At 42.2% G+C, this 22,985-nt stretch overlaps 1 protein-coding gene across 11 annotated transcripts in view; it reads left to right on the plus strand.

The window, feature by feature from the left end:
- R3HDM1 (R3H domain containing 1) overlaps positions 1-22,985 on the plus strand; it is a 2,579,330-nt gene that overhangs the window by 2,468,381 nt on the left and 87,964 nt on the right. For all 11 annotated transcript variants that reach the window (XM_044074947.1, XM_044074954.1, XM_044074957.1 and 8 more), the window contains one exon: positions 5,273-5,360. In XM_044074947.1, coding sequence (XP_043930882.1) covers positions 5,273-5,360 — 88 coding nt within the window. The remainder of the gene's footprint in view (positions 1-5,272; positions 5,361-22,985) is intronic.

Raw genomic sequence — 22,985 nt, forward strand, 5'->3', positions numbered from 1 at the left:
ACTACCCAGAAATGTTGTTGGATAGCAATCCAACTACTGGAGTACATAAGAAATGTAAAGAAAAGGACAGAGAAAGGCAATCGAGATCCAAAACCGACGACGAAGCTTCCCCTAAGCCAGTTGACGGTTCGCCAGCAGTCAGTGAGGCGCTTTTGCAGCCCCTGATACCCGCTACCTTCGAGTCACAGGCCTCTACCGACACCCATGTGGAGTCCAGCATGCCACAAGATACTCAAGGTATTGGACCGACAGATGTATCTCCCTTGGATGGGTCTGGAGCTGCTAAGCAGGAACCGGCTTCTGAGGGTGTATTCAGACCTCAACATTTATATATCAAACCGATGACAGCTGCAAAACCAAAGACAAAGATAACTTCTAAAACTAAAAAAACTGACGCATGAGCCACATGCACAGGCCTCTATGCCTAAAAACAGATGATCAAAATGGCTGAAGACCTTATTACCTTGATCAGGGGTACCCATCCCCCTCCAGATAAGAGACCTAGGCAAGACACTGATTATGAATCTTCAGATCAGGTTTTTATTTCTTCTGATTCCTCTTCTGATCAGGAATTATCTGTACCTCCCTATGAGGATTCTGATGCTGAAGAGTCTATTCCATCTGCATCTCCTCCAGAGGATTATTCATTTGGAGAAACCTTGCATGCTTTGAGGGAGCATTTTCACTGGGAGAGTCAAGACTTCTCAGAATCAAAAATGAGGCTCAGGGATTTCCTTCTTCTCCCTCAGCACAAGCCTTTAGCCATTCCCCCTGTTTTAGACATTTTGGATGATGTGTTTTCGGAGTCGAGCTTGACCCCTGACTCCTTACCTCCGGCTCCCAGTTAGCCTGACAGATATTACAGGGTCCCTGACTCACATAAATTTTTATTTAGAAACCCTGCTGCTGATCCTGAAACTATTTCACAGGGTCCAAAGGGAGTTAAGGCCTCAACAGCAAAAAATCCTACCCCCTCTAACAGAGATTCAAGGGCACATGACAGATGGGGAGAAAAGGTTTATACATCTGCAACCTTGGCAGTTAGGGCCTTAAACTGTCAATTTTATATGCTTAAGTACCAACAACATGTTATGGGATTGCTGAAACAGAAAATGATGATTTCAGAATGTGCAGAAAATAAAGAATTACAGGAATTATTGCATGCAGCTGAACAAGTTGGAAAGCATACTTTGCAATGTGGTTTTGATTCCTTAGAGGCCTCCTGCAGGGCCGCAGTTATTGGATCTATGATTAGGAGGCATGCCTGGTTAAAGGAACAAAATTTGCCTGATCATGTTAAAGCTAAATTGCTAGATGCATCTTTACAGCATGATTCCCTGTTTGGTATTAAGGCAGAAGAGGTTTTAAAGAAAATGGAAGACAAAGCTAAGTCTATGCAAATTGTTAAAGACTTCTTTCAAGTGCAGCCACCAAGATTCAGTAGACACTGGCCTACAAAAAAATTGGTCCTTTCCTGTGTCAGAGCTCAAAGGGGAAAATCCAGACGCTCAAAGGGTTCTAGATACCAGGCGCAAGATTCATACAGGTCAAATCAATGGGGCGCATCTACCTCCAAATCAGGGAGCGATAAAGCGCAAACCTACAGAAAACAGTCCCAATGACCTCCCTTTGCCTACACCAAGCACTTATCTTTTGACAGCACCCTTAGGGGGAAAAATTAGCCCTTTTTGCTCAAAATTGTCAGATAACCCAGGACAAGTGGGTACTAAACATAGTATCACAGGGATACAGATTCCATTTCCACACTCTGCCAATGGCAAACGGTTTGCCAGATCTGCCCAAAAATCAATGGGCAGAGGCACAGAAACAGGTTATGTCCCTCATGGATATGGGGGCCATTCAGCCAGTACCACAACAGGAAAAAGGACAAGGTTTTTACTTGACTGTTCTTGGTACCCAGAAAGGACAAGGCCTGGTGGCCAATACTGTATTTATCAATTTTGAACACATACCTGGACATTCCAAAATTCAAAATGCTGACTTTGCAGCAGCTTCTGCCCATGCTGGGCAAGAATACTTGGCTGGTGACATTAGATCTAAAAGAGGCATACCTGCATGTCCCAATAAGACAGTCGTGCAGAAGATACCTCAGATTCAAGGCTGGCTTAATGGATTACCAATTCTCTGCACTGCCCTTTGGCTTATCTACTGTGCCCAGGGTCTTTACAAAGTGCCTGGCACCAGTAATTGCATTTTGCAGACAAAGAAGTATACAAATATATCCTTACTTGGACGACTGTCTCATTCAAGCAGAGAACAAGGACACTCTTCTTCGGCACCTGATATTTGTGAAAAGGCTTCCTAACATGCCTAGGGTACACAATAAACGAAAAGAAATCACAATTGGTACCCTCTCAAAAGATAACATTCCTGGGTGCAAGCTTGGATATAACTGCCCAGTTGGCTTACCTTAAGCCAGACAAACAAAGGCAACTGACTACTTCAAACTGATGGCAACAAAAACCCAGTCTGGGCTTCATGGCATCCTGCATCCTACTAATTCCATGTGCAAGACTGCATATGAGGAAACTTCAATGGTACCTAAAAAGTTTATGGAGTCAACATTCACACAGTTTGGAAACAATGATTACTCTCATTCCCTGCCTGCAACAGGAGTTTCTATGGTGGGCAAAGGCCTGTCACCAAAACATGGGAAGTCCCTTCACTCTACCCCTTCCAGCCAAACCTTAACAACAAACGCATCAGATTATGCCTGGGGGGCCCCACATGGCAGGAAGATGCATTCAGGGCATATGGGCACCAAAACAAATGTATCTACATATCAACCAGAAAGAGATGCTTGACAAAGGCCCATCTTTCTCATCAGTCAAAATCCATGCCTCTGCCATTTCGGCTCATTACAACACAAAGCCACCAATCTTTTGTCATCCTTTACTGAAGCAGTATTTTAGAGGAGCCAAAAATTTACGGCCCCCTAGAAGATCACCATTACCTGCATGGGACCTCAGTTATGTGTTGGAAAAGCTCACCTTACCTCCATTTGAACCAGCTGCTACCTCTGATGGAAAACAGCTCTGCTACTAGCAATTACTTCAGCATGAAGAGTTTCAGAGCTACAGGCCCCTCATGGTGGTAGAGCCTTTTATCATATTTTACCCGGACAGGGTGTCTCTGAGGACAATTCCTACTTTTATACCTAAGGTGGTTTCCAGTGTGACTCTTAACCAAGCAATTAATCTGCCAACTTTTTATGCAAATCCGCAGAACAAAGTAGAGAGAATTCTGCATTCCTTGGACGTACACAGACAGCTAAGATTCTACTTGAGCAGGACTAAAGTTTGAAGAAAAACTGAGCAATTACTAGTGTCATATGCTGCAGGATCAGAAGGAAAGGCTATTTCAAAGCAGACAATTTCAAAGTGGATAAGCCGCTGCATCCATTTTTGCTACTTACACCATGGTAAACCTGTGCCCAAGTGAATTAGGTCTCTCTCCACCAAAGCTGCAGCTACTTCAGCAGCCTTTCTCAGAGTACCACTAACCAAAAACATTCTAGAGGCTGCTACTTGGAGTTCTGTTCACACCTTCACAAAGCATTACCATTTGCCTCTCTATTCTAAGTCCAGGGCAGGCTTTGCCACTGCAGTGCTGCAGGGCCTTATAGCCGCACCTACTGCTGTTTAGCTCCAGCCTCCCAACCATAGCTTTGGGATTCTACCCAAATGTAATGACTGCAACAGTGAAACACGAAGAACATAGTACAGTTGTGTACACTTACCATAAATGTAGATGTTCGAGTGTATTCACTGTTACAGTCCAGGTTACCCTCCCACCATCCCCCTGTCATTCTGAAGTTTATCTTTCCTTCTCTATCTTCTACAACCTATGTGGTGTATTTGCTTGTAGATGAAGGTAAAGTTTATATTGATGCATTTATTTATATATATATATATATATATATATATATATATATATATATATATATATAATATTGCTACCTTTTTGGGGGCAGCTGATATCAGGGGCATGAAAAACTAAAGAAAATGGCGTCGGCTGCATGTTTTATACCCCTGATGACTTGACGTCATGGAAGAGAAGACAGCAACCGACGCAGGACCCAAGACTTTGGAATTCAGGCCGACTGAGGGCAACCTGCCAGCAGATTACCCAAATGTAATGACTGCAACAGTGACTACACTCAACCATCTACATTTATGGTAAGTGTACACAACTGCACTTTCTGCATAAATCTGGATTTTTCCTTTGAGGTTTCGGATATATCTAAAGAATGCCTTATGGTTTTCCTTAGCTAGGGATGCTAATTTGGATTCATAAGTAGCATTACAGGATTTTACAAGATGTCTTATTTGCTTATTTAAGTTGAGGAGGGAGTGCTTCCAGGTGTGAGACCGTAACTCTCTATTCTTGGACAGACAGTAATTTCTTCCTCTTATTGTGTAGCCTTTTTATGGCTGATGTCCACCAGATAGGTTTGTTCTTCCTTGAGGGTCTTGCTTTGGTCCTATCAGGTGCGACAGAGTTAATACAAATGTGTAGATGGTTGTATAAAGCATTAGGATATATTCCAGCATAGCTAACCTCTGCATCAGTGGGGGGAGGGGTATGAAGCTGTTTATGCCATCACGTAAAAGGTCATAATTGGCCTTGTGATGTTTTTCAGTCTAGTTGCTGCTGGAGGTGGGGGCGGTTCTGGTGTAATTCTTACCTCCAACGACACTGATTATATTGTTAACCTTAGAATGCTTGGTGTTAAATAAAAATGAAGTCGTAGAATGCCCAGTGTATTTTATAGGAGCCTTTGCAGTTAATTTACTGAGCAGTAAATTGTGAGACAGTCGGTAGTTGAAGGCAGTAAGTAGCTATTTACTGCTTTCAGAGATTTACAAGCATAACATAATTTTGTTGACCATTTTTATGTTTTGATGTACTAGAATAGTACTTCTATTTTAAGTTTTCATTTGATACAGGTACAGCAACATTATACATCAAGATTTGTGTTTGCAGTTTTTTTTTTATTAACAGTGCCCGGAAAGCCGTCTAACCAGCTGTGGGGTAATGGACATAATGGGCACTGCATCTGCCAAAGCAAATGATCTATCCACAGTGACAAGTGTGTATATTTTGTTATTCGTAGATGGAAAGAGACAAATTATGGGCTAACTAGCATTTGGGTGTTGATGCTTCTGTTTGGGGTTTTAATTCTAGTAATATTTATCTGTACAAATTGTTTTAAATTTCCTAAAGTGAAACTGCTTTCTTTTTATCTTAGTGTCATCAACAAGGAAGCAGGCATGGAGGCAGAGGAAAAAAACAAACTAAGAAAGCAGCTTCAACAGATCTAGGAGCTGGTGAACCCAGTATGTAATCTTTATATAATATTTAGTTTGTTGTATTTTCTAAGTAGCTTATGCCCCATTATTTCATTTTCTCTGCTTTCTTTTTTGACTTGTAGTTGTGCAGGTAAATGAGAGAGGGACAGAATGTATTTCTGCAAGAGAAAGAAGTATTGTATGCAGGTTGCCACCATAGCTGCAGTCTGAATTTACTGTAGTATCACAGTAGAATTAGTGCTGGCCAACACAACAGGTGACATGGGGAAGGATGCACTTAGCACTAGAGTGTGTTTACATTTAAGATCACTGAGAAGTTGTGTGCATGGTATGTTATCCCAAGACTCCAAATATTTTTCTTAGCGGTTTCAACTTATGTTTTCAATCTATATATTAACTTATGTTTTCAGTTTTATTGCTTCAATTAATATCTCAAGCTATGTACTGTTTAAAATGTTTGTTTCATAATGATTGCCATGTACTGAAGCTTTTCTCCTCGGATCTCCACTGAAAATGGGCTCAGGCTCAGTTGGATTAACCTGGTTAACAAATGTAAAACAAAAAAATAATAAATATTGGACAAAAATAATACTGACGGTTAGTTGTATACTTTACTCCTCACCATACAGCATTTTTCTTTTACAAAATATTTCTGTCTGAGGTCATTTGGTTTGTTCCATTTTAGTACTGTCTGACCTTTTGCTTACATTCAAAAATATTCATATTCACTGTGTCTCAGAACCACCATATTTGTGTAGCTCCATTTTTTTTCATCCATGCTCGTCATTGTATATATTTATTGTCTTCTGATGGGGAACTCGCAGATATTATATGAGTTCTTATTAGTAATCAGATGATACGTAGACACCTGTATTTTTATTTACAACAAAATGGTACATTTTTGTTTTTGACTGCTGTTTCTGTACCATCAGCAGTGGATAATTAAATACCAGGTGGTTGTTGCTGAACCTGAATAAGACTACAGGTGCTGGTCATGTAACTAATCATCTAAGGTCAGATATTTGTAAAACATCCTCAGGGATTTAGTTTGGAGGGCGAACTTCAGAATTGCTCTCTGGCCAGCATCGCTATTTGGACGTTGCTTTTGACAGTGATTTAATCTTAACATTTCACATGTTCTTCATCAAAAAGTCTTTGTTCACCCAGCTGTGAGGTGCAGAAGTAGGTCCCTTGTCTCTGATACTGATGGCACTTGTTTGATTGGCAGCAGGGCTGACTGAAGGCCAGCTTGGGAAAAAATAATTGGGTGGCTGTGGTGGCTGTAAGTCAGCCTTCCTTTGCCGGAAAGAGTAAGCTGAAACTAAGAGCCAGCTAACCCTTGGCACAGAAGGGTCGCTAGTATATCAGCTATGGGAGGTACATTTTACTGTGTTTATACTTGCACAAGTATGTACTGCCTGCATTGCATACATTGCGTTTTGTATGGTTCATTGGGGAAAGAAAGTTAAAGTTGGTCATATACTTCTGTCTAGTGTGTCAAGACTTTTCCAGTCAAGTGTGTCTGTCTGAATGAGAAGAAAATATGTACATTTTAGTGCTAAAATGTCAGAGGGCAACATGGTCTTTGGTGTCTGTATGGAGTTTGTGAGTTCTTACTGTGTTCACACAGTTTTTCCCATATACTTAACTTCCTACTACTTTGCAGAACTGTGCTGATTAATTGGCTACTATAAACTGTCTATCCATGTTTAATTTACCCCTTCCCTTGTGGCCAGGGTTGTGGCTGAAGAGTCTGAGTACCAGCGCACATATCTAGTTAAGAATTTAATACACTAAAGAAATAAGGGAGGTGGGTGCTGATGCCTTCTGAGGCCTAGCACCATAAAAATTACTGCTCAAGTGTTGTGTCTACTCCTTTGTAACCTCATGTTCTGATTGCAGTGTCTTATGCTGTGGATTAATTGGTAAAGCAGTCAGCCAGCTGTAAACTGATGTAGATTATAGTAGAGTTGTTGGCCCAGGTACTTGAATGGACAGTCATATCTCACCCTAAGCTCCATAGGCTGCACAGATTGTTGCAAGATTATATCTCTCTAAGATTTGGATTTTCTGCTGTTGAAGCTTTACAGAATCAAGAAGCCTTGTTGCCAGAAGGGCAGGAGAGGCTTCTGTGTACTTGCTCACTACATTCCTCACATTGTATTACCAGAAGTTGCAGAGGTTCACTTAAAATCAACAGATGTTGTATCGTTTACATTTGCAGTTCCAGCAATGTGAAACCATCTATCTCATCATGGGTGATTTTTTTTTCTAATCTGCCCAGATCCAACATTTGAGGGGGTTAAGTAAAAATAAAAGAGACCTTGATTACCAATATAAATCGTAGATGTAGAGAAGTAGAATTGCAGACTACAAGCCATTTAACAAAACCGTGCTGGGCAAATTGAGTTTAACACGACACACTTGGAAATTATTTATACTGTGAGAAAACTGGGTGTGGGTGTGTTTACATAGCTAATAAAATGAATTCCACAAAACTCTCCACTGTTTTGTCAGGCTTTATCTTTAGTGTTGAAAGTACACTTTGTTTTTTCCTAATAAAATTTATGTATCTGCATTTGTTATTCTGTGATATCTGTTATAAACATGTAAGGAACATACTCCTAGAACAATTTGGACAAATCCTTTTTTCAGAAAAATGGAATATGGACTTCTCCTGTAGGGGTAGTACAGCAAAGGAAACTAAAGGCTGCTGATTAAAACCTTGAGTATGAATTATCCCAAGTGTGTGGCTTTTCCTCATTATCACAGTGTTCCTTTTTCTCTGTAATCCAGTTTCAGGCTTTACATATATCATAGCCTAAGAATCAAATTTTCCAACCTTAATCTTCAGCTTGTTACAATAAAATACCTAAACATTGGAGACTATATATATATATATGTGTATGACTTGCTGTAGTGATCAAACTGAAACAGTGTAAAATTAGTGAATGAAAAATAGCCATAATATTTTACAGAAATGGATTTTGCATACTTATCCTTATGAAGTAAGCAACAAAATGTGTTCGATGCCTTTTGTCGTCAAGGAGTGTAACAAACTGGTAAGCAAAAATTCAGCAAACCTTGAATCCTGGTCTCTTAAAAACACTTTAATAAACAGAATTCAAACCAAGCAGAAGACAGTTCACGATACAATCCACTAAGCGCTTTCACCCATAGACCTGGGGCATCATCAGAGCGCTTAGTATCAGTGGATTGTATCATGAACTGTCTTCTGCTTGGTTTGGATTCTGTTTATTAAAGTGTTTTTAAGAGACCAGGATTCAAGGTTTGCTGAATTTTTGCTTAGATGCCTTTTGACAAGGGTAGGTCTTAAAGGTCATCACAGATTGCTTCACAGCCAGCTGTAAATTGAAGTAGATTATAGTAGAGTAGTTGGACCAGGTACTTGAATGGACAGTCATGTCTCACCCTGTGTTCCATAAGCTGCACAGACTGTTGAAAGATTATGTAACAAGGTGTAAAAGGTAAGGTACCGATTCCAGAGGTAAGGCAGGACTTTCTTCTTGAGCCCTGAAGATTAGACATAATAATCGTTAAACGCCAAAAAATGTATAGTCATACCCTTCGGGAAAAACAACAGGTTGATGATCATGAAGGATTGTCATTGTTCCCCTGTCTCTTCACTTATCAGACCAATGATCGAGTACAATGCCCCATTTCGGATGTATCTCAGAGCAAGCGACTTAAAACCTTAGCGGATATAAATAAATAGGAGCTGAGAGATAGATATTTATCACTAGACTCTACCCTGCTGTGGAATAAAAAATCCAATCCAGGCAGAGCAGCAGAGCACCTCGCTGTTCAAAGAGAAATCTAGACCTGTGGATGGGAGATGAGTACCCGTAGGTTTCTCTCTCTCTGGGTCACTGCTGGACAGAGCAACAACAAACTAAACAGCATTTTTTTTTTATTTATTTTTATAGCCACAAACGGGCAATACCTTATTAAATTTAGGTGCCTTATGAACCTATTACCATCCCCATACTGGCTGAGCAGTGAGGTTTGGGTAGCTGATAAGACATAAGAAATTCCCTGTTGGGAGATACCCAGGTCATGAAAGTAAAACAGATCAAAGCAATAATCTGGTATTGAATTTTGATGGTACTTGCAACCAGTGTAGACTGAGCAGGAAAACTGTAAGTCTGAGTAGTGATCTGCGGTTTTTAAAAAATGCTTTCCAGCATTTGAAGGCAGCTCATATAAAGGGTTTTACAGTAGTCCATGCATTAAAAAAATATAATAACGGCACAAAAGTCCACTTAAGGAATCAGATGTTTATTGTGAGCAGTGCTTCTCAGAGGAGAGGGAAAATTAAGATTTGACAGCAGCTGATTGTTGTTCCCAACTGTAAGCTGATCATAAAGGATCTTCTCAAGAGTTCACACACAAGATTTAAACTCCATCCTGTTTTCACCATAAATAGTAATTGGAGTAGTCTGAAAGCTGTAGCTGGGCCTGTAGTTTGAGTGAACGGTCATCATGTCTTATTTTGTTTAGGTTAAGTATCAAATAGATGCCATCTAAGCTTTATTGCAATCCTAAAAGTGATTGTGTGAGTAGAAGACTGATGAACCAAGAGAAAACCACCAAGTAGGTACATAGTAGGTTACTAGGCTTGTGGTCCTAGGGCCTTTACAAGCCTAGCCATGTTATACCAGTGTTCCCTAATTGACCTTGGTTAGATGGTCGTTATTCGCAGAATGAGCCTGTGATCAGCAGCAACTCCCCTTCATGAGGAACATAGGTGCCACCCCCGGGGTGAATTTACGGTCTCCCATCCAGTTGTGGGCTTGAATATGGTCATTGGGGAGCTGGCTTCATGTGAATTGGGAGTTTATTCCAGAGAAGCTGCAATCTCTCGGATATGTATTCTATCTCTCCAGCATATTCTGTTAATGTCACAGGCTAGGCTGAGATCCCTGTGGCAAGTGACTGTTGTCCCATTTGATTTGTAGATGTGCAGCATTTCCATTAGGGCAGAGTCAGAGACTGCTTTGTAGGCCAGGCACAAGTCGTCTCTCAGCAGCCTGTAGGTAAAGTGACAGTGCTTTCAGTCTTTCTGTGTAGGTCATGTTTTGGAGGCCCTGAATTTTCTCGATGAGAAACCTCTGTGGTCTCTCCAGCTGCTGCAGTGTCTAGTGAGGTACATGCAAAAGGGAGCATTGTACTCTGTTAGTGGTCTGATGAAGGTCGAGTACGAAAGAGTTGTAACATCCTTAGTCTTGGATGCAATCCCCTTGCTTATCAGGTAGCCATTAACAGACTTTTTCAGACTGAAGTCTCGTGAAGATTTGATGAGATGTAAACAATAATTAAAGGTTCTTTGGATTTTTCCTCTTGGTTCATTATTTTTTCCTCTCACTCAGTTTTCTTTTTTGTGCTTTGGGTATTTAATGACTGTTTTCTAAAGAAACATCTTGTCTATTGTTATTTTGTGATGCTGCCAAGGACACACATTTGAAAGGCTGTATTAATTGAACCGTGCTGATATGCAACTGGATGGATATTGCATTCCTTGTTAATCCCAGGCAGAAAGCACTGTGGTCTGAAATAGAGGCTACATAGTTGTAGATAATTACATGAAAAGTCAAAATACCACACTTAAGCTGTATTTTGTTTGCCTCACTTGTTTTCGAACATCTTTTATTGACTGTGAAACAAATGTTCAATGTAACAATATCTGTTGATAATTTGCATTTACATTTTTACATAAATTCTTCTTGAAGCAGATGAGCAGTAAGAAAAAAAGCTACCACTTAAATTGTATAGTATCTAGAGACAGACCCCACTTAATTAATGATGTGTAATTGTGGAGTCATATAAGCAATTTTACTTGATTAATAGAGAATGAAGCCCTGAGAACCCCATTGCTGAAAAGGTGACTCAGACAAGTTAAGCTCAGGCCAGTTCTGTTTGTGTCCTAACAGTCGAATGGAGGACTCTGTAAAACAGGGTGTAGTAAGTTTGCACTTATTCAGTAGGCCTCCATGATCCATTGTTAAATTCAGTTGAGAGATCTAGTAAAACCAGTATTAAATGGCAGTGTTGAATGCTCATCTGCAGCATGTCATTAAGAACTCCTGTTTGAGCCATCTCTGTTGTGTGGGTCTCCCTGAAACCTAAAATGGGTGGTGGATGTCGTGTGAAATAATTAATGGACATAAACACTTTTTAGTACCTCTATGATGGGATGCACAGTAATAATACCCACCCTTACCATCACTTTGTACCTCCCCTTAATGATGATGTTGCATACTTGATGAATATTCACTAGGTTAACCAAGGCATTCCTCATGAATATAAGTAAAGATTGTTGCTATCATAAGTGAAGTTAAACTGTTTCAAATCACATTAAATTTCTGTCTCCGTTTTCACTGCAGCCTACTTCCAGACCTGCAGACTGTTTTTACTTTTTTTTTCCAAAAGTTATCGTACTGTAGCTGGGAGTGGAGAACTTACTAGATTTATTACTGCACTTTGTATTTAGGATTGCCATCTCTTGCGATGCAGAAAAACGGACTGGAGCCACAGCCCATGCACTGCCAATAACTCCTTCCAGTCCCAACCCATCTCCACCCAAGCCCATTTTATAACGTAAACGTGTACATCATTAGGACGGAACATCCCTTTTAGTACATTTTTATGTACCTAATCTATGTTTGTTACTGTTTGTTGCTGTTGTAGTGTAGCTTGAACTCCAGCACATCACTTTAGTGATGCTTTTTGTTTAAAAAAAAAAAAGACAGAGTTTGCTTTTTAACAAACTGTGGCATTCTGTCCACTTCCAAACAGAATACCAGAGTTTGTTTAGTGTTTTCTGGATTACCGGAGAATCATTCTGATTTCCAGATAGTCCAGAAAAATACTGGATAGATGGCAGGCCTATTTGCATTTCATAATTTTACTTGTAAATGGTATACTCTCTTAGCTAAAATGCTAACATTTATTGGCAAAATGTAGCTCTTACAGGCATTTATACTCTTGACATACTGCTTATGTAGCCTACAAGCCAGTATTACACACACTTACGCAACAAGTCAAGAGTATAAATGCCTGTAACAGCTACATGTGTAATATCCACGTAAGATTTTTCAAATCATTTTACATGCAGAGGTGGGTTATGAATGATTTATATGTTTATTTAGGGACACGTGAATATAGATTTTGTACAGGCAAAACTAAAATGTTATAAACGTCTGTTAATGGTTGTACTTTGGGATGATCTTTTATACACCTTTTACCTTGGCTAATCTCAGTGCGCCATTGTGCCATAAAAATTAATCCTTCCTTCTCTCTCTCCCTTTTTCCTACCTGTCTTTCAGTGCAAAATAATATTCTGTTTACTGGTTTATCCATCATATACGAATGATGACTGCTACCGATTTCTAAAATGCTGATGTTCTTCATGTTTCACTGTTGCACTCATCACACACGGGTTATCTGCCTGCAGGTAGCCCTCAGTTGGCCCGAATACCAGATTCTTGGTATTTCTGCATCAGATGCTGTCGCTTCTTCTATGACTTCAGGTCATCATGGGTATAAAAGCAGGCATCTGACACCATTACATCAGTCTTTCTTGCCGAGCAGGTGCCAGAAGCAGAAGCAGTTTGCAAGTGCCAGTTGTCCGCTACCTGAAATTTTTGTTTTTCGAGTTGATAATCCTGAAGGCTTCTAAAGCCAAGTACCCCATTGTGGATCCTTTTTTCTTGCTCTAACCGATGTCAGAAAAAGTTAACAATTGTCTTGCCTGTGGAAAGCAAATACTGCACAGAGATTTTCATTCTTACTGCATCACCTGTTTAGGCCCAGACCACGATGTCCCTCTCTGTCGGTTTTGTGCCTTGTTTAACGCCCAAACCATTGTCGTTGGGCTATTTTTGCTGCTAAATTCTTTCACTCTCTATCTCCGTATTCCAAAATGGCTTCGGTAAGCCATCCGACTATCGATCTTACGAAAAAAACATAAGGATAAAGACATTGACAGACCTCTTAGGTCCAAAACTGCCGACAACGTTTCCATTAAGCTAGTCGCCAGTCCGCTGTTACTCAATGAGGTGCCTTTGCAGCCCCTGATGCCTGCTTCTATTGATTCGTAGGCCTTTGCTGAGACCCATTCAGAGTCCGGTATGCTGTGAGACGCTTCTTCGAATGTGGAACCAGTGGATGTCTCTACCTTGGATGGGTCTGGAGCCGCTGTACAGGCACCAGCTTCTGAGGGTGTTTTCCGACCTACCAAAATTCGAATCAAGCCGAGTACTTCTTTTTTTAGCCAGAACTACCGAGTTTCTTAGGCCCAGAGTTCGCACTATGCCTAGACACACGATGACCACAGCACATGCTCAGGCCCCCATGCCACAAAAACAAATGCTTAGAATGGCTGAAGACCTTATAATGCTAATTAGGGGAAGCCAGCCTTCCCCTGCTAAGAGACAAATAATTCAGTTGCCTTGAGATTCTACAGACCAGGAGTCCAATGATTCTGACCTTTCTGATTATCAGGACATGCCCTTATCAGCCTATGAAGATTCAGATGCAGAGGAATCCATTCCCTCTGCCTCCTCTCCAGAGGATTTCTCTTTTGGTGAAACCTTGCATACTTTAAAAGAGCATTTCTGTTGTGAATGCCAAGACTATCCTCAGTCCAGAAAGAGACTCAGAGAATTTTTAGAGCTTCCTCAGCACAGGCATTTAGCTATTCCCCCTGTCCTAGATGTTGTGGATGATGTTTTCTTGGAATCCAGTCTTACTCCAGACACCTTACCTCCGGCCCTTAGGAAACCTGACAGGTACTACCAAGTACCTGATTCCCACAAGTTTCTTTTCAAGAATATTACTGCTGATCCAGAGATCATTTCCCAGGGACCTAAAGGTATGAAGGCTACTACAGCCAAAAATCCTACCCCTTGAGATAGGGATTCCAGAGCTTTAAACAGATTGGGTAAGAAGGTATATACCTCCACAACTCTTGCTATCAGGGCACTGAATTGCCAGTTTCACATGCTGAAGTACCAGCAACATATTATGGATCTCATTAAACAAAAAATGGTAATATTTCCAGATTGTGCAGAAAATAAAGATTTGCAAGAGCTTATGCATTCTGCAAACCAAGTTAGTAAGCATACTTTGCAGTGTGGTTTTGATGCCCTAGAAGCATCTTGCAGGGCTGCAGTCATTAGCTCTCTACTGAGAAGACATGCTTGGCTGAAGGAGCAGACCTTGGCAGATCATGTCAAATCCAAATTACTAGATGCTCCTTTAAGTAAGGACATTTTGTTTGGCACCAAAGCAGAAGAAGTGCTTAAAAAGATGGAAGAAAAAGCTAAATCTATGCAAACTGTTAAAGAACTCTTACAAGTGCAACCACCTTGATTCCGTAGGCATTGCTCTTAAAAACACTGGTCCTTTCCAGCCCCCTCCAGGCCTTCCCAAACAAGACCCAGGGGAAGCAGACCACCCAGACTACAGTCTCAGGGTATGCAGAGATGTAAGCAATGGAGTGCTCCCATCCCTAAAACAGGGAGTGGTAAGCCACCTCCCTATGGAAAAAGTTCACAATGACTTCTCAACTCTACCTCCCAGCCCTGCCCAATTGCTTGTGCCCCTAGGAGGAAAGCGTGCCCTTCATGCAGAAAACTGGATGTCCATCACTCAGAACCGATGGGTCCTCAACATTATATCCCAGGGGTACAAATTTTATTTCCATTCACTGCCAACTCCAAACAGGTTTCCAGACCTTCCCCCAAACCAGTGGGCAGTGGCTCAAAACCATGCTCTTTCCCTGTGCAACATCAGAGCTGTTCAGCCAGTTCCAGTAGAACAAAGGAGTCAGGTTTTCTACTCAAGACTATTCCTGGTACCCAGGAAAGAGGGCTCTTGATGCCCAATCCTGGATCTTTCAGTTCTCAACACCTTTCTGGTGGTCCCAAAATTCAAGATGCTTACCCTGCAACAGCTTCTCATTATGCTAGCCAAGGATGCCTGGTTAGTCACCCTAGACTTAAAAGAAGCTTATCTGCACATCCCTATCAGGGAATCATGCAGGAAATAACTATGTTTCAGGGCAGGATCTATGCGTTATCAGATGTTCTTCGTGTTTCACTGTTGCAGTCATTACATTTGGGTAATCTGCTGGCAGGTTGCCCTCAGTCGGCCTGAATTCCAAAGTCTTGGGTCTTGCGTTGGTTGCTCTCTCCTCTTCCATGACATCAGGTCGTCAGGGGTATAAAACATGCAGCCAACGCCATTTTCTTTAGTCTTTCTTGCCGCGTGGTGCCCGAAGAAGAAGCATTTCGCAAGTGCCGGTCGGCCGACTACTGAAATATTCCAGTTTGCGTTTTAGAACCGAAGTCTTCACTAAAGCTAAGTACCCCGCTGGGGAAGCTTTTTTCTTGCTTTTTACCGATGTCAAAAAAAGTTAATAATTGTATTACTTGTGGGAAGCAAATACCTCATAAGGATGTCCATTTATACTGTATTCCTTGCCTGGGCCCTGATCACAACGTGCCTGGCTGTCGGTTTTGTGCTAGATTTAACCAATGCACTATTAATTGTCGGTATATTTTTGCATCTAAGTATTTTGGAAACAGACTTAACTACCCAGAAATGTCGTCGGATAGCAATCTGACTACCGGAGTACATAAAAAACGCAAAGAAAAGGACAGAGAAAGGCAGTCGAGATCCAAAACCGACGAAGCTTCTCATAAGCCAGTCGCCGGTACTCAGTGAGGCGCTTTTGCAACCCCGATGCCTGCTACCTTTGAGTCGCAGGCCTCTACCGACACCCATGTGGAGTCCGGCATGCCGCAAGATACTCAAGGTATTGGACCGACGGATGTATCTCCCTCGGATGGGTCCAGAGCCGCTGAGCAGGCACCAGCTTCTGAGGGTGTATTCAGACCTCAACATTTTTATATCAAACCGATGAAAGCTGCAAAACCTAAGGCAAAGACACCTTCTAAAACTAAAAAAACAATGCCTGAGCCACGTGCACAGGCCTCTATGTCTAAAAAACAGATGATTAAAATGGCCGAAGACCTTATTACCTTGATCAGGGGTACCCATCCCTCTCCAGATAAGAGGCCTAGGCAAGACACTGGCTATGAATCTTCAGATCAGGTTTCTATCTGTTCTGATTCCTCTTCTGATCAGGAATTATCTTTACCTCCCTATGAAGATTCTGATGCTGAGGAGTCTATTCCATCTGCATCTCCTCCTGAGGATTATTCATTTGGAGAAACCTTGCATACTTTGATGGAGCATTTTCACTGGGAGAGTCAAGACTTCTCAGAATCAAAAAAGAGGCTCAGGGATTTCCTTCTCCCTCAGCGCAAGCCTTTAGCCATTTCCCCTGTTTTAGACATTGTGGATGATGCGTTTTTAGAGTCAAGACTGACCCCTAACTCCTTACCTCCGGCTCCCAGTAAGCCTGACCGGAATTGCAGGGTCCTTGACTCTCATAAATTTCTATTTAGAAACCCTGCTGCTGATCCTGAAACTATTTCACAGGGTCCAAAGGGAGTTAAGGCCTCAACAGCAAAAAATCCTACCCCCTCCGACAGAGATTCAAGGGCATTGGACAGATGGGGAAAAATGGTTTATACATCTGCAACCTTGGCAATCAGGGCCTTAAACTGTCAATTTCATATGCTTAAGTACCAACAACATGTTATGGGATTTCTAAAACAGAAAATGATGTTGATTTCAGAATGTGCAGAAAATAAGGAATTACAGGAATTATTGCATGCAGCTGAACAAGTTGGAAAGCATACTTTGCAATGTGGTTTTGATTCTTTAGAGGCCTCCTGCAGGGCCACATTTACTGGATCTGTGATTAGGAGGCATGCCTGGTTAAAGGAACAAAATATTTGCCTGATCATGTTAAAGCTAAATTGCTAGATGCACCTTTACAGCATGAGTCTCTGGTATTAAGGCAGAAGAGGTTTTAAAGAAAATGGAAGACAAAGCTAAGTCTATGCAAACTGTTAAAGATTTCTTGCAAGTGCAGCCACCTAGATTCAGTAGACACTGGCCTACAAAAAATTGGTCCTTTCCTGTGTCAGACAGAGCTCAAAGGGGCAAATCCAGATGCCCTAAGGGTTCCAGGTACCAGGCTCAAGACTCGTACAGGTCAAAGCAATGGGGCGTATCCACCTCCAAATCTGGAGGAGATAAAGAGCAAACCTACAAAAAGCAATCTCAGTGACTTCCCCCTGCCTACACCAAGCACTTATCTTTTGGCAGCACCCATAGGGGGAAAATTAGCACTTTTTGCTCAAAATTGGCATTTAATAACCCAGGACAAGTGGGTACTAAACATCGTATCACAGTGATACAGATTCCATTTCCACACTCTGCCAATGACAGATGGTTGGCCAGATCTGCCAAAAAAACAATGGGCAGAGGCACAGAAACAGGTTACGTCCCTCATGGATATGGGGGCCATTCAGACAGTACCAGAAAAGGAAAAAGGACAAGGTTTTTACTCAAGACTGTTCGTGGTACCCAGAAAGGACAAGGCCTGGCGGCCAATACTGGATTTATCAATTTTGAACACATACCTGGACATTCCAAAATTCATAATACTCACCTTGCAACAGCTTCTGCCCATGCTGAGCAAGAATGCTTGGCCGGTGACTTTAGACCTAAAAGAGGCATACCTGCATTTCCCAATAAGACAGTTGTGCAGAAGATACCTCAGATTCAAGGCTGGCTTAATGCGTTACCAATTCTCTGTACTGCCCTTTGGCTTATCTACTGCGCCCAGGGACTTTACAAAGTGCCTGGCACCAGTAGTTGCACTTTGCAGATAAAGGAGTATCCAAATATATCCTTACTTGGACGACTGTCTCATTCAAGCAGAGAACAAGGACACCCTTCTACGACACCTGGCATTTGTGAAAAGGCTTCTAACATGCCTAGGGTACACAATAAACGAAAAGAAATCACAACTGGTACCCTCTCAAAATATAACATTCCTGGATGCAAGCTTGAATACAACTGCCCCAGATGGCATACCTCACGCCAGACGAACAAAGGCAACTGATTACTTACTTCAAACTGATGGCAACAAAAACCCAATCTTCTGCAAGACAAATTCTGCAGGCTTTGGGCTTCATGGCATCCTGCATTCTACTAATTCCATATGCAAGACTGCATATGAGGAAACTTCAGTGGTACCTAAAATGTTTATGGAGTCAACATGCACACAGTCTGGAAACAATGATTCCTCTCATCCCATGCCTGCAACAGGAGTTTCTGTGGTGGGCAAAGGCCTGTCACCAAAACATGGGACAGCCCTTCACTCTACACCCTGCCAGCCAAACCTTAACAACAGATGCATCAGATTATGCTTGGGGTCCCACATGGCAGGAAGATGCATTCAGTGCATATGGGCACCAAATCAAATGCATCTACATATCAACCAGAAAGAGATGCTAGCTGTTCAAAATGCCCTAACAGCTTTCAAGGACTTACTTTATCCAGGACAACTACTGATAAGGATGGACAGCACCACATTCATGTGGTATATAAACAAACAAGGAGGCACACACTCATACCCCCTTTGCAGATTAGCCATGGCACTGTGGGACACAGTATTGACCTACCAAATAAATCTTCAAGCTCAATTCCTGCCAGGAAAACAAAACACTCTGGCAGACGATTTAAGCAGAAACCTTATGGATCCTCACGAGTGGAAACTAAATCCACAAGTTTTCAGCATTATAGCACAAACATGGGAGAGCCCAGACATAGACCTATTTGCCTCTCCTCAAAATTATTAACTGAAAAGATTCTGCACAAGGACTTATCACAGACAAGCATGGAAAGTGGACGCCCTATCCTTCAGTTGGAAAAACCTATCAGTTTACGCCTTCCCTCCTCTGCCTCTTCTACCCAAGGTCCTCCTAAAAGTCAGACAAGAAAAGCCTAAGATGATATTAATTGCCCTGGACTGGCCCCACCAATACTGGTACCCAATCCTAAGGAACTTGTCTCAATACCCAGTTTGGACCTTGCCTCAAAAACCACAGTTACTGTCCAGTCAGATCCTGCACAACCAACTACAGACTCTGAACCTGGCAGCATGGCTAATCCTGTAATCATACAGACGACACCTCTCAGTAAAGCTGTGATGGATGTCATTTTGGAAGCCAGAAGGCCTAGTACTAGAAAATCTTATGATGACAAATGGAAGAGATTCTGTGCTTGGAATCCAGCACAAGGAACTGATAAAGCAGAGCCGCATGTTCCTCAGATATTACAATACTTAACCAAGATGCTTGACAAAGGCCTATCTTTCTCATCAATCAAAATCCATGCCTCTGCCATTTTGGCTCATTACAATACAGAGCCACCAATCTTTTCTCATCCTTTACTAAAGCAGTATCTTAGAGGAGCCAAACATTTAAGGCCTCCCAGAAGATCACCATTACCAGCATGGGACCTCAGTTATGTGTTGGAAAAGCTCACCCTGCCTCCATTTGAACCAGCTGCTACTTCTGATATAAAGTTCTTATCATGGAAGACAGCTCTGCTACTAGCAATTACTTCAGCAAGAAGAGTTTTAGAGCTACAGGCACTCATGGCTGTAGAGCCTTTTATCATATTTTACCCAGACAGGGTCTCTCTGAGGACAAATCCTACTTTTATGTCTAAGGTCGTTTCCAGTGTGGCTCTTAACCAAACAATTCATCTGCCAACTTTTTATCCAAATCCGCAGAACAAAGGGGAGAGAATTCTGCATTCCTTGGATGTACACAGACATCTAAGATTCTACTTGAGCAGGACTAAAACTCTAAGAAAAAACAAGCAATTACTACTGTCATATGCTGCAGGATCAGAAGGAAAGGCTATTTCAAAGCAGACAGTTTCAAAGTGGATAAGCCATTGCATCCGTTTCTGCTACTTACACCATGGTAAACCTGTGCCCAAGGGCATTAGGTCTCACTCCACCAGGGTAGCAGCTACTTCAGCAGCCTTTCTCAGGGGAGTACCAACCAAGGACATTCTAGAGGCTGCTACTTGAAGTTCTGTTCACACCTTTACAAAGTATTACCATTTGCCTCTCTACTCTAAGTCCAGGGCAGGCTTTGCCACTGTAGTGCTGCAGGGCCTTATAGCCTCACCTAATGCTGTTTAGCTCCAGCCTCCCAACCATAGCTTTGGGATTCTACCCAAATGTAATGACTGCAGCAGTGAAACACGAAGAACATAGTACAGTTGTGTACACTTACCATAAATGTAGATGTTCGAGTGTATTCACTGTTGCAGTCCAGGTTACCCTCTCGCCTTCCTCCTGTCATTCTACAGTTTATCTTTCCTTCTCTATCTTCTACAACCTATGTGGTGTATTTGCTTGTAGATGAAGGTAAAGTTTATATTGATGCATGTGTGTGTATATATATATATATATATATATATATATATATATATATATATATATATATTTAGAATATTGCTACCTTTTTGGGGGCATCTGACATCGGGGGCAAGAAAAACTAAAGAAAATGGTGTCGGCTGCATGTTTTATACCCCTGACGACCTGACTTCATGGAAGAGGAGACAGCAACTGACGCAGGACCCAAGACTTTGGAATTCAGGCCGACTGAGGCCAACCTGCCAGCAGATTACCCAAATGTAATGACTGCAACAGTGAATGCACTTGACCATCTACATTTATGGTAAGTGTACACAACTGTACTTTCTCTGCACTTCCCTTTGGCTTATCTGCTGTGCCCAGGGTATTCACAAAATGTCTGGCTCCAGCCACTGCATACTACAGACAGAGAAATATCCAAATTTACCCGTACTTGGACGACTGCCTGATTCAGGCGGACAGCCAGGAATTGCTGCTTCAGCACATGGCATTTGTAAAAAGTCTTCTGACTTCTTTGGGGTACACCATCAACGAAACGAAATCACAACTGGTGCCCAGTCAAAAGATTGCATTCCTGGGAGCAAGCTTGGGACACAACTTCCCAGATGGCATTTCTTCAGAAAAACAAGTTTGTCTGACAGACTACTTCAAGCAAATGGCCACCAGAACCCAGTTGACTGCAAGAAAAATACTGCCCCAGGGTTCATGACCTTATGTATTCTGCTGATTCCATATGCAAGACTTCATATGAGGAAACTTCACTGGTACTTAAGCCTTTGGTGCCAACATTCCCAGGACCTGGAAACAGTCATTCCTATCATACCTTGTCTGAGGGCAGAGTTCCTTTGGTGAGCAGAAGCATGCAAACACAATAAAGGACTGCTTTTTACTCTACCCCACGCCACCCAAACCCTGACCACAAACATATCAGACTATGCATGGGGGGCTCACATGGCTGGCAAATGCCTTCAGGGCCACTGGAGCCCAAGTCAAATTCTCCTGCACATCAACCAAAAGGAAATGCTAGCTGTACAGAATGCTCTGACAGCTTTCAGCTACCTAATCCTTCCAGGACAACTGCTGATAAGAACAGACACCACAGTTATGTGGTACATGAACAAGCAGGGGGAAACCCACTCTGCAGCTTAGCCATGACCCTGTGGTGCACAGCTTTGGACAACCAAGTCCATCTACAAGCTCAATTCCTGCCAGGCAAACAAAATTCACTGGCAGACGACTTGAGCAGAAATCTCCTGGACCCACACTAGTGGAAACTGGAGCCCAGCACCTTCATCCTCTTGATCCAGAGGTGGGGGACCCCAGAGGTGGATCTCTTTGCCTCACCCCACAACTACCAGTTAAGCAAATTCTGCACTAGAAACCCTCACAGCAGGGCCTGGAAAGTAGATGCCCTATCCTTTCAATGGGAAAACCTCTCAATCTATGCCTTCCCCCGTGTAACCCTTCTCTCAAGAGTACTACTCAAGATAGAAGACAGGCCAAGGACAATTCTGATTGCCCCGGACTGGCCACACCAGCACTGGTACCAACTCCTGCGCAGCCTGACAACGGTGCCACCCTGGCACCTACACCAGACCCCTACCCTGCTGTCACAGCAGGAGGGACAGATTTTGCATCCACAATTACAAACCCTAAATCTTGCAGCCTGGCTTATTCCTTGAATACTCCACCAGCAACCCTAAGTAAACAGGTGCTGGACGTCATTCTTGAAGCCAGAAGACCTAGTACTAGGAAATCCTATGCGGAAAAGTGGAAAAAATATTGTTCTTGGATTCGGTCTAAAGAAAAGGACACAGCTGTGCCCACCTTACCTCTAATCCTGGATTAACTAGCAGAGCTACTCCACAGAGGCCTATCCTTTTCCTCCATTAAGATTCATGCCTCTGCCTTTTCGGCTCATTACAATACTGAGCTATCTCTATTTTCTCACCCTCTCATCAAACAGTTCCTGAGAGGGGCTAACAACTTAAGGCCACCAAGGAGAGCACCCACCCCTGCTTGTGACCTTAACTTTGTACTGGAAAAGCTCACGCTTCTCCCTTTTGAACCTGCTGCTTCAGCAGAGTAAAAATTCCTCTATTGGAAAACAGCCTTGCTTCTAGCCATCACTTCAGCTCGAAGAGTGTCTGAGCTACAGGCACCGATGGCTGTGGAACTCTTTATTATCTTCCATGCTGACAGGGTTTCCCTCAGGACTAACCCGTCCTTTATGCCTAAGGTGGTGTCCAGTG

Source organism: Protopterus annectens, chromosome 6.part0 (genome assembly GCF_019279795.1).
Source record: "Protopterus annectens isolate FY-2018-M chromosome 6.part0, PAN1.0, whole genome shotgun sequence".
In the NCBI taxonomy this organism is placed as follows: Eukaryota; Metazoa; Chordata; order Ceratodontiformes; family Protopteridae; genus Protopterus; species Protopterus annectens.